The sequence below is a fragment of the Colletes gigas genome, unplaced genomic scaffold (genome assembly GCF_013123115.1).
Source record: "Colletes gigas isolate AHSC1104 unplaced genomic scaffold, ASM1312311v1 Colletes_gigas_Sc00021, whole genome shotgun sequence".
Classification (NCBI taxonomy): domain Eukaryota; kingdom Metazoa; phylum Arthropoda; class Insecta; order Hymenoptera; family Colletidae; genus Colletes; species Colletes gigas.
The window spans coordinates 1,198,069-1,210,768 of record NW_025106650.1 but is presented as its reverse complement, the minus strand read 5'-3'; the positions used below and the strand labels follow the sequence as shown (position 1 = coordinate 1,210,768).

Here is a 12,700-nt window from a genome sequence, read left to right as displayed (position 1 = left end):
AATTATTTTCGGTTGCGGGGGTCAATTACAATCATTTTTGGTGAATAGACATACCCTCGAAATCCTGCGCATTTTTGAGAAAAAAATTCAGTACCGTTGAAACTTTAAACTTTAATAACTTTTTAACGAAGCCTCCATCAACAAATTGGTATTCTTCATTTTCGTCTTATTTTGGCCTCTAGAATACCCCATTAAAATTTTTCCCAGGGATGGTCGAACACCCTGTATATTGTACATAAGTTTTCGAAAGATTTGTTTCGGCTTTACATGCGTTGGACGCGTGGAGACAAAATGGCGGTATCTTCGTCCGGAGGCACGTTCCAACAGATGTTTTTTTACAGTCCATATTTAAACTGCATACTCGCGTTAAAAAACGTCAAGGTGCCGGAAATACGTGCCGCGATTCTACATTAAAATCTGAGATTACTCGAGCTCCTACTTCCGTTGCAAAAAATTCTCAAAGGACGCCTTCTTCCTCCGCTAACCGGGAACTCCATTAAACGAGATTCATAATTTCTGACCTTTACGTTTTTTACAGTTTTAATATCCATGAGATTCCATATCGATAGCTGTTTGAAATCGTTTTTTTTTTTTATATCGTTTCTATAAAAGTTAACGAAGTTAACGAATTAACGGGCCCTCGTGAAATAAAATTTTACGAGTGGCTCCTTAATCCTGACGTTACTATTTATATTTTTGGAACACGGGGGCTGCTGCGAACGTTCGCCTCCATCTTGAGTTCGAGTGCCGCGTTATTTTTTAACGCCACTCGAGGCGATTCTGTCGTTGGCCGGAAATAACGAACTTTCGAAGAAACGAACACGCGTTAGCTTCTCGAGAAGGCGATTAAAATTGCTGGAATCAATTCTCTGCTGACCAAAGACACTCTAAATTCCCGCGAAAATCCCGGTCGTTGTGATCTAGGAGAATTCATTTGTGCTTCTCGATGGAAAAGTAACCTAAAACTTAGGAACTTAGCGAGTGTATTAGTATTAGTAAAAATGTATAAATTATTTAATTATCTTGTGAATAATTCGACTGTCGTAACTTACGGATAAAGAATAAATGAAAATTACAGTTTTTTAGTTCTTCGATCATGTTGAGATTCGGGCAGGTCGACGGTCCCAATTTTGTTGCTGGTCGAAATGTTTGCGATCCGTCGGAGAAAATTAGCGAGCCCAGCGGGCTATACGGGGAGCTCCTTTCATCCTGGAATTCACAGAGACGCGTTCATTTTCCGCCACGGAGAGTTCGCCACGGGAACTTTCCGTTGGAGTTTTCCGTTTTCATCAGCGCGGTACTTCGCGGTCATTAAAACCTTCGAAGAGCCCTGGGTCCCCGAATGGCAGGTTATTTCGTCGTTCGAAATACTCGAAAAAGGTCGAAGGATCGCGACTAACCTACGTGTGTCAACGATCGTTAACCCCTTCCACCCCCAAACTAATCACCTTGATACATCAAAGCAACAGGATCCGTGAAATTCGTTCGAAAACTAATTCGAAAGTACAAACATTAAATTTAAGAAAATATCATAGGTATCGATTTCTTTCCTCGGTTATCAGATTCTTTGGGTTCGATTAAAAACTAATCCCTCTTCTAGTGGAAACGTGCTTCTGCCGTTGAAGAACTGATGGAATCGAGAATTTCAGGTCGTAATGCTCCATCGAACCTCTGGGGTGCCATGAATCTTACAACTATAATCATTGAGGGGTTCGTGGTTCTCTAGTAAGATCCTGAATCATGAATTTTTTAGTGGATCACTAAGTGGTTGGTCCATTTGGTCCTAGATGGAACACCGAGAACCTTTCGATCTGTAGTTAATTCACTAGAGGGTTTGTGGCCATTGGAAGATTCTATGGCGACACTTCCTGCGCTCGCCAACAGAGGGCCACGCTCTTATAGTATTTCTCGCTAGTGCTCGACTCACAGTCCGCTCCTCGAGCGACCATTCACTGTCCAAGCAGGCCCAGGAGCTTACCACTTCTTCCATACAGTAAACCACCACAATATTCTAAAAAAAACTCACTTCCAATTGGACAACTAGATCCAACAAATGACCAACTGAAAAGTTTAAGTCTTTCAGTTTTAGGTTTGTTAAGAGTCCCTGAACCGATAAAGATATAAGTTCGTTGACCCACAGTTGAACTTTACTAGTCTGTGTATCCCTAGTTGAACGACTGGGGGTCACGGGAATGATGAGCTTTAATCGCTCCCTATGCAAACTAATTGATTATCCTATTAACTGCCGACTGATGCAGTCTGATCACCCTGTTAAATTGTCCGAACTTGAGGCTGATTGGTATGTAACCGAGAACACATATCAGTCTCTGCTCCCCAAATCTAATCGACTCCGGGAGCTTTGATCGTTCCTGTAACTGAAATGGCAATCTAGTTATTCCCCGGTATCTGTTGATTCTTGTTCATTGTCTTCTAATACATATATCTCAATTCTTCCACAAGGATAGTTTCAATCTTCTCTTCTTAAGCCCGATAGCAACCTTGTCGTTAACACACGTTCACTGTCCGGTTTCACAGCGGCGTATCCAATAGCACGGTGCGTATGACCCATATACGGGTCACGGACATCGAACGTGTTGGCTACTTTACTGGCTATCTTATTCCACGAGACTATTTTCTAGCCTCGATCTGGAAGCCCGTTAGCCCAGAGGCTCTAATAAAACTTTGTCCAAGCATTTCGCGAGTTCAGACTATAATATCGCTGGAGGTTCCGGTTATTCGGTATTCGTCCAAGTTCCTACTCTCGTGGAAACGGCAATTGGGTCTAGCTGGAGGGTACCGGGAACCGAATGTTTCCTGACAGCTGGAATTATTCAACTCGTTAGTAAGACGTTCAACTTCCGCGTTCGTCTCGGTTTGCAGGGGAACCGGCACACCACGCGCGACCGGGGGAATGCAACGATCCCCGGCAACTTCGACGCACGAAAGTTCCTAGCGGCTCCCTATTACGCTGTCATCGGTACAACGGAACCAATTAAGCGAGATTATTTCATCGAAATTGAAGCCACTTCACCCTCCGGGGTCTCGTTACGGATAATGCTCGGAAAATGAAACGATTATATTAAAACGGTGATACACGGTAAAGGTGCACTCGTGTTCTCGATCGTCGAAACGGCTACGAGAAGCATTAATAACGACGGCGCTCGGTTTCATGATATTTTATCATTTTCTATATTACGGGTTTGATTGAACGGAGTCACCTGTTGCTGATGAAAAATTCTGGGATTTGAATCGATTTAATTAATTTGCAGTTCATTATCTGCGGAGAGAGCCAAGAGAACGCAAACAAGACAATTTTCCAATTATTATCTATGTTAATCTTTGTTTTATACTGGTCTGCGTCATACTTCGAGGCTGCATAATGTTCTTATACGAATCGTCGGTATACTTTTTACCGTTTCGAAGGTTTTCTTTAATATTTACAGAAGGAAGTCAAGTTATAAAAAAAAAAGTATAGCGAATCTACCGTAATTTTCGTATCGCTGCATTTATAAGGCGATAAGACGATTCTCGATTCTAACGTGTTTGTTACATTTACTCATTTGAGATAATTCGAATAGAATGTCTGCAAGTCACAACAACCTCGCGAGCAGATAGAACTAAAAATCGAAACGGAATAACAATTGTTTGTCTTTGGGGAAACATCTATCTTTCACACTGTTTTATCTGTAGGTGAAAATACGAGGATGACCTTAGTATCTCGTTAAATTCTTATCTGAAACATTTTACCCCCAGTCTCTGAAAAAATAAAGAAACGATATAACAAAATCACGGTCAAGCTTAATCTAGCGAAGAGTTACAGCTTGTCCCAGTTTTTAAAATTATTCTATGTATCATTTATTGAAAGTTTAAATGTATAATGTGGCTACTTCGCTGAGGTAATGACTCCACAGATTTTACCCTTTAAAGTAAAATTTTATTATATTAACAATAAAGTAACATTCTATCGTATTAACAATAACTATCTTTGAAGTAAAATCGGTTTATAAGTCACTTCTCATGGGATATAATAAATTCTAATATGTAGCCTTCCGCTATCAATCACAAAAACTACCCTAAAACTAAAACTGGAACTACCAACTTAAGAAATACTAATATTACTCTTTTACAAATGGTTAAACAATGTAATTGAATTTTTCAACGATACAGCGTACTTTTATTCAATTCGTCGATCGAGGAACAAAATGTCTCCATTCTGGATAGTTAGAAGTAGTTTTCTCGTGTCCTTTCTTGGGATACTCGCTTCCTCGAGTGTCTCGCCATCTTCGCGTGGGCTTAAACCAGCTCGAAGCACCTGTCTACCTGGGCTTGGCAGATGGATCAAAAGAAAACAAAATAAAAGTTCACTCAAGACGCACCGGGGTTGGCCCGCGTCCAGATTTTTTGAACAATCTGAGAGAATTCCTCTGGCAGAAAAATCGTGGAACGAACGTGTCGGTCGACGAATATAATAAATACTTTACTTCTCGGTTAAGAAAGAAAGCCAAGCAAAATTTCTTCTTCGACAATGACTTTTATTATACGAGGGTCGTTCGATAAGTCCTTAGAAAATCCGAAAGCTGGTGCTCGTATCATCGAAAACTTTTGTTTTTAGTAAGCATCAGGACTCGCTAGACAGGTGTAAAATTCTCATGGTGAATATGGTATATTCACCACACGATTTCATTTTTATTGCCCATCGAAGCAAGAAACTCTTGCTTATTTAGAAAAATGGAAAAAAGTGAGTTTCGAGCGGTGATTAAACACTTGTATTTAAAAGGCTTAATATGTAGTCTCGGGTGCACACCTGTGCAGTTTCGATGGTCACAAAATCATGGAATTAAAGTTTGAATTATTACAACATCCATCGTATTCACCACCAATTTGTTGATGGAGGCTTCGTTAAAAAGTTATTAACAATTAAATTCAAAAATTTCAAATCGTTCTGGAAAAATTATTTTCGGTTGCAGGAGTCAATTATAATCATTTCTTGATATTACACATACCACCGAAATCCAATCCACTTTCGAGAAAAAAAATTGGGTAGGTGCTGAAATTTTACGGCGAAAAAAAAATTTTTCAAATTGTTCTAAAAAAATTATTTTCGGTTGCAGGAGTCAATTGTAATCATTTTTTGTTATTACACATACCCCCGAAATTCTACGCACTTTCGAGAAAAAAATTCCTTACCGAAAATCTAATTACGTGCCTAAATTCATCGAAAAAAAAAATTTCAAATCGTTCTGGAAAAATTATTTTCGGTTGCGGGGGTCAATTACAATAATTTTTGATGAATAGACATACCCCTGAAATCCTACCTATTTTTTAGAAAAAAATTCGAGAAGGTGTGAAATTCTACGACGAAAAAAAAAATTTCAAATTATTCTGAAAAAATTATTTTCGGTTGCGGGGATCAATTGCAATCATTTTTGGTGAATAGACATACCCCCGAAATCCTGCGCGTTTTCGAGAAAAAAATTCAGTACGAGCGAAACTTTAAACGTTAATAACTTTTTAACGAAGCCTCCATCAACAAATTGATATTCTTGATTTTCGTCTTATTTTGGCCTCTAGAATCTCCCATTAAATTTTTCTCAGGGGTGGCCGAACTCCCTGTATAAATTTCAATCGTGGAACGAATTTATTCGATCGAATAAACGTAAATAAATTTCGTGAATCTCCGTATAGTAGCGAAGAAAGTTGAAACGACCGTAGTGCGTGATCGCTGAAGCAATTACGTCTTTAACGAGCGCATTGACGATGCCTGGATCGCGATCGGGAACGTTTTGTTCTTCGTCGACGAAGGGTTGCGTCGTCGGAAGCCAATTAATACGTTCCGTCGGTTCTCTCGTTCAATTTTCATTAGCCGTTCGACGATGCCTTTGGCCGATATCTTCCTTCCGTCTCCGAAAGAGTAAGAGTGCTTCTTTCGGTTAATTAGAGCCCCGAGCAAGGTTCTTTGGTATTTGCACATGCCACCGCAAAACGGTATAATTTCCTTTTTTTCGTGGTTTATTTTTTCCCCTCCCCGTGTCTCCTTCTGTCCCGACATTTTTGCAGAGGGCGAAATTAAAGGATTATGAATAATTCGCTTAAACCGAGAACGTTGGCGGGCCACCGTAGCAAAAGCAAACGAACCTAACGGCTCGGATGACTCTCGCCTTTCATTTCGGCCGCTTCGGTATTTATATCTGACGCTAATTACTTGGAATTTCACTACGTTTAAAAAAGTTTCGGTGTCCCACTGTCGCCGAGAGTGTAGTTAGCGTAGCAGAACAAACTTTGCATCACAAACGATCCTCGGTTACAGATGCTTCTTTCAATAGTAAACTGTGACGAAATGAAGAAATCGAAATTTTTGTTTTACAATGAAAACTCGATAAATGCCCTCAAGAGCTGTTCCGTAAATGATACATTTTTATCCCCACCTCTAGGGGGATCCCCCTTGAACCAGTGAGGCGAAGTGTAACCGGAGACGCAGCGACTCTCTCAAATACCCCTGTTAGTGTGACTACTGTACAGAAGAAAGTTTTTTTATTTTTTACTTTTTGTTGATAAAAATTTTATTATTGTGGCGCTGCTGGCTGAGGGTAGAATCTCGGGAGAATTTCGTAGGAGGACAGAAAAGGAAAAGATGGGGCGCGTTTCGTTGGGGCTTGTTAGTGGACTCATCAGTAAGGCTTTCTAGCAGACCCTGCCTTAGACGACTTTTTTTTTTTAACGAACGTTTATTGTGCCAAGAAAACAATTATAAATATATATACAAGGGGGTACAATAAACCTAAACATACAAACGGCTAACTTATAACTAGGACTACAATTTAGACTAATGGCTCAACATAGAGCTCGCGTAATTTTAACATTAAATAATGTCCGTCGCACTTAATGCTACTTATGCCTTAGACGACTGGGATATTGGGAAGTTCTTCGAGGAATGTATACATATAGCAACCGAGGGGTTGGTCGAGCGCTTGTGAGAGCGCAATCCCTCTGGTGGTGAGCATGGGAGGCAACGCCACACTATCATGTGGGGGAGATTTTTCTGATTAAAATGAGACTAAACACGATATAAATCGGTCAATATTTGGTAGCATAATATTGAATTAAATATTGTATAGTCCGGGCCACGATATAGCGAGATCGTAAACTAAACTCTTGAGGGTTGGGACCGACTACTGCTGCGGCATGACATCTTGCTTGAGGGTGTTCGGCCAGCCCTGGGAAAAATTTAATGGGAGATTCTAGAGGCCAAAATAAGACGAAAATCAAGGATATCATTTTCTTGATTGAGGCTTCGTTAAAAAGTTATTAAAAAATTTCAAATCATTCTGAAAAAATTATTTTTGGTTGCGGAGGTCATTTACAATAATTTTTGGTGACCAGACATACCCACGAAATCCTACGCATTTCCGAAAGAAAAATTCAGAAAGGTGCCTAAATTTTTCGGCGAAATAAAAAATTTCAAATTGATCTGGAAAAATTATTTTTGGTTGCGGAGGTCAATTACAATAATTTTTGGTGACCAGACATACCCACGAAATCCTACGCATTTCCGAAAGAAAAATTCAGAAAGGTGCCTAAATTTTTCGGCGAAATAAAAAATTTCAAATCATTCTGGAAAAATTATTTTCGGTTGCGAGGGTCAATTACAATCTTTTTTGGTCATTACACATACCCCCAAAATCCTACGCATTTTCGAGAGAGAAATTCAGAAAGATTCCTAAATTTTTCGGCCGAAACAAAAATTTCAAAACTTTCTGGAAAAATTATTTTTGGTTGCGGGTGCCAATTACAATCATTTTTGGTGAACAGACATACCCCCGAAATCCTACGCTATTTCGAGAGAAAAATTCAGAAAGATACCTAAATTTTTTTGCCGAAAAAAAATTTCAAATCGTTTTGGAAAAATTATTTTCAGTTGCGGGGGCCAATTACAATAATTTTTGGTGAATAGACCTACCCCCGAAATCCTATCTACTTTCTAGAAAAAATTTCAGAACCGGCGGAACTTTAAACGTTAATAACTTTTTAACGAAGCCTCCATCAACAAATTACTATTCTTGATTTTCCCCTTATTTTGGCCTCTAGAATCTCCCATTAAAATTTTTCCATGGGGTGGCCGGGCACCTTGCACAGAAAAATGTACTCAGGGCTCCTGAAAGACATTCCATTTAAATATGAATTCAAGAATCGAATAAAAATACAAACTAGTGTTTTATAAAGTTGTTGCACGATCTGAGAAGCGTGTTAGAAGAGTAGAAAAGTTTGTAAAGTAAAAAAGTTGCGTAGAAGACCTGCACACGACGTAGCAAAAAGGATTACCCAGCAATATCGGTGACGTACTTGTCACTCGGAGTTTCCTGGGTATTACGTAGCAGATAAGGCGTTTACTGTCGTTTAGCATACTCGATCGTCTCACCTTCGCTCGAACGAATCCCCGTGATCAAGACGACGACACGTACGCTCGCGAAGGCAATTAAAACCGTCCTACGAAGACACAGCGTCGTTGTGTAACCTCGTCAACGAGCATAAACGAAAACGTCAATGAACCGACGAGTGGAATCGCTGATTTATTCACCTTTGAAGGGGGGAAGGGGGGGGGGGGGTGGAGGTAGCCCACGGGGACTGTCGAATCGCCATCGCGCGGCTCAGACTTTAATTCGATTAATTAATTCAATTCCGGACTCGATCGATTCGAGTGTTTGTAGAAAACGATTCGACCAAATTTGGACAATTTTCTCGTAAAATATTGAACCCATAGAAATCCCCTTTGTAAATAGTTACAATTCGATCGATTAATTTAAATAGTGTGCCTAGAGAACAATGTAACCAAAGTTGGACAATTTTAAATCATTAGGCTAATAATTATAATAGAATTAAATCGATTAATTTAAGGTACGTGTTTAGAAAATGATGTAACAAAATTTTGGAGATTTTGCTTTCGTTTTTTTAAAACATTGCTACCAATGGGAATACGAGTATTATTAACTTCGTAAATAGTTATAAAAGAAATTCTTGCAACACCTACTGGGAGAATTAAAAGATCGTATCGAGGAAGCTCGACTCGTGAGTGGCGTTTAAATTGCTGGCTCGAGGGGGGTCGAAGGTTCGACAGGATTTTCGAAAGAGAAAAAGAACAGCCGAGAATCGATCTTGCACCGTCGAGCGCATCGAGTCATGAATGAACACACGTTACGAGTATCGATTGGTCGAGCAGGTTGCCGATGCGTTTGAATAAAGTTAAGGCGAGCGGTCGCTTAGTATGGATTTGCCGCCTTATGCGATTACGTATGCACGAGGAGTTGAATGTTACGAGCGTTATGACTCGTGTCTGTCATAAGACCTCATGCATGGCTTCTTTCCACGGTTCTCTGCTCTTACGCCTTCTTGCTCCTTTTCTCTCGGTTTAAACGATCATCTCGATCCATTCACCCTCTCTTATTCTTTCCATTTTTTTAGTCAGGATATTATAAAAATTTATCCAATAATCATCGACCCGTTGAAGACAATATTCCACCATTTTCTTCTTTCGTGCAGTTCTTCTCGCGCGTCGAAATTTATCTTTAGGCGCCATATTGGGTTCATACAGGGTCGAGCAAAATTTTTATTCGAATATTCGATAAACTCAACCCACAGCAATTTAAGTACTCCATTATATAAACGAACCTTTATTCTTTTCTCGAATAAAAATTTCTCTTCAGTCGCCATATTGGATCCACGCAGGGTCAGGGTAAAAATTTTTATTCAAATATCTTTATTTATAAATTTGCATCCCTCCACTGTGAAATATTTCACTCCATAAACGAACCATTTATTTTTATTTTCTCGAGTAACCAACAATCATTCGCTATATGATCGAAATTCTTTATCCATATAAGAACGTCGCGTTACACCGCGCCTTTCTCCTCTCCAAAGTTTGGAAGCTTTATGAAAAATATGTTTCCAACGTTCGAGAAGATTTTATCGGTGCAAAAATAGTTTTAAGTAAAAATCGTAGTGGAATTTCAGCTGGATTTGGTCAAGACAGAAGCGGGGCTATAAAAGTCGTCGTTCGAAAATTGCTGAATTCCCAGTAACCGGGATACGACGTCCACTTCCAGGAGACGCGATTTCCCGTCGGAAAAGTTTCTAATATACTCTTGGTGGCTTTCCTGGACGACGGGGTGGCTCGTCTGCGGATCGATCGGATCGACCAGACCCGGGGACGGTTTGTTTGAATAACTCGAGTGCGAATGTTTGCTCGCAAACTGTTGTTGCGTGATACGATTACGTGTTGGCGTAGATGTAACGAGCATTACGACGCGCGACCACCCTAAGGTATATTACAACGCGTACGGCTTCCATCGTTTCTTATTTGCTTCCCTCCTCGACGGGCGCTCCATCCCTTTTATTAACCTCGGGGTCACCGGCGAAAGGCCCTAGTCCAGTCAACGAGCTTCAAATAAAATAGACAAACAGCGAAGTTTTCGAGTTCAGCAAATATGTCTATCGACGCGCACCGTCGAACGTGCAAACAGTCCCCTCGAGGTAGAAACGAGGAATCGCTGCCATCTTGCTCGGTAGCTACTGTGCAGAGATCGAAAATTGTCGACAAATAGAATTAGCTGTGACTTTCACTCGTATAAATTATCATTATTGGTCAATTACAAGCAAAAAAGAATTATTGCATGTCTACATTGACGCCATTTTGCAAGGTAGCTACTGTGCAAACATCGAAAGTTGTCGACGAGTCGAATTAGCTGCGATTTTCACTCGTATAAATTGTCATTATCGGTCAATCACAAGCAAAAAAGAATTATTGCATGTCTATATTGCCGCCATTTTGCACGATAGCTACTGTGCAGAGATCGAAAGTTGTCGACGAGTCGAATTAGCTGTGACTTTCACTCGTATAAATTGTCATTATTGGTCAATCACAAGCAAAAAAGAATTATTGCATGTCTATATCGTCGCCATTTTGCATGGTAGCTACTGTGCAGAGATTGAAAGTTGTCTACAAGTGAAATTAACTGCGACTATCACTCGCACGAATCGTCATTATTAATCGATAACCAACAGAAAAGAATCATCGAGTCACACTGATTAATAGGAACTTAAAAGTGTGAATTTCCATATAGTCGCCATCTTGAACGATAGCTACTGTGTAGAGATCGAAAGATGTCGACGAGTCGAATCAGCAGTGATACTTATAGTTGCATGTCACTTCACTCTGATCAAGAAAAATCTAACGATTCTAAAAATAAAAGTAAAATCTGAAAAATACAAACATAAAGAGTCTTAAAAACGTAGAGGGAAGGTAAAAATAAGTTAATTCTATCCCCAAGTTTGGAAACGGTTTTAACCGGTTATAATTTCATCACCGACGACCAGAGGCGTTACCAAATTTTCTAGCCAATCTCACACGAGTCTTCCTTGACCGAAAATTCATCCGACGACAACCTCGTAACTCGCCGCTTGAATAATGTCGAGCTGCTGTTCAACATGCTCGGGGCTTATAATTAAATAAATCCCCCTAGAGTATACAACGTGTATTCGGTTGTATATCAGGAACGTCAACAAGAACCCGTCGTCCAGTCGTTTGCTGGTGTTCGTTACATTGTTGCGTGGGTGGTGGTCCTCTTGCACGAAACAATTATTTTAGCACCACTGCGTGTTTCGTTTGATTAATGGCGCAAACCTTTCCCCGCCAGTCGGCCAAACGAAATAAAATAACATTTTACGCAACAATTAAACAACGTACATTCTATTCAATTTATTCAGAATAATTATATCCTTTTCTTATAGTTACGATAGCTACTAAATTCACAAAGTTGAAACGTGTGTCAGTATCTCGAAAAAGCTTCGATCCTTTCGATTTCATTTTGCATAAACAATGGCTTCTGTCTCGGTTGGGGACGCAATCGATGTCGTGGACATCAATGTTTGAACCCGTAATACTTATTTGCAGACGTCGGTAGATCCGATGTAGAACGACTCGTACGTTCTACGTGCTCCATTATGCATGAGCCTGTGATTTCATTACGTATGTAGACGGTAACTACATTCGATTATCAGGCACAGAGTCGAAGAAGCCTGGAGTGGTCGGGTCAACTAGCGCACCTAGTTGATCAGAGTAGTCCGACCAAACGACAGATCTGGATTTGATTCTGCTTCGAGGAGAACTGATTCTTTGTATCCGTGGAATTTTCACCGGTGCATTCGTCTCTTTATTTTTCCAGTTGTCAATCCTTTCGTCCACAAAACACGTTAGATAAATCCAAGTATTTCCGGGGTCTACACCCACGGTTTCCACGACTTCCAACCAATCCAAACCTACCAAATAAAAGCCTGTGGACCGTTGAAAAATATTGTTTCGCATCACGATGCTTTGTACCCGTATTTACCGCGACATAACCGACCTAAAAGTTGTTGTACGCGTTTTCAATAATGCACGGGCGCCAATCGAAGCGAGAGCCAGCGGATCCGGGGTCCACATCCACGGCTCGCGACGACGCACGCGCGTGCGCGTAACGTTTCGCGTAACGAATCTAATATTTCAACCAACGTGATTTGTTGTTTCAGAGCTGGAACTCGGCACACAATGCGTCGTCGAAATGTCCGGACAGCAAACCATCTTGCAGCATCCCACCACGATGGACAAAATCGAACGGTGAGCGATGGTCTACAGAACTTTTTTAAACACACACACCTTTTGACCTTTAAC

General features: G+C 40.3%; 1 protein-coding gene across 7 annotated transcripts in view; it reads left to right on the top strand.

The window, feature by feature from the left end:
- LOC122401030 (kinesin-like protein KIF13B) overlaps positions 1 to 12,700 on the top strand; it is a 116,365-nt gene that overhangs the window by 6,353 nt on the left and 97,312 nt on the right. For all 7 annotated transcript variants that reach the window (XM_043402889.1, XM_043402893.1, XM_043402890.1 and 4 more), the window contains exon 2: positions 12,559 to 12,646. In XM_043402889.1, the coding sequence (XP_043258824.1) occupies positions 12,559 to 12,646 (88 nt within the window). The remainder of the gene's footprint in view (positions 1 to 12,558; positions 12,647 to 12,700) is intronic.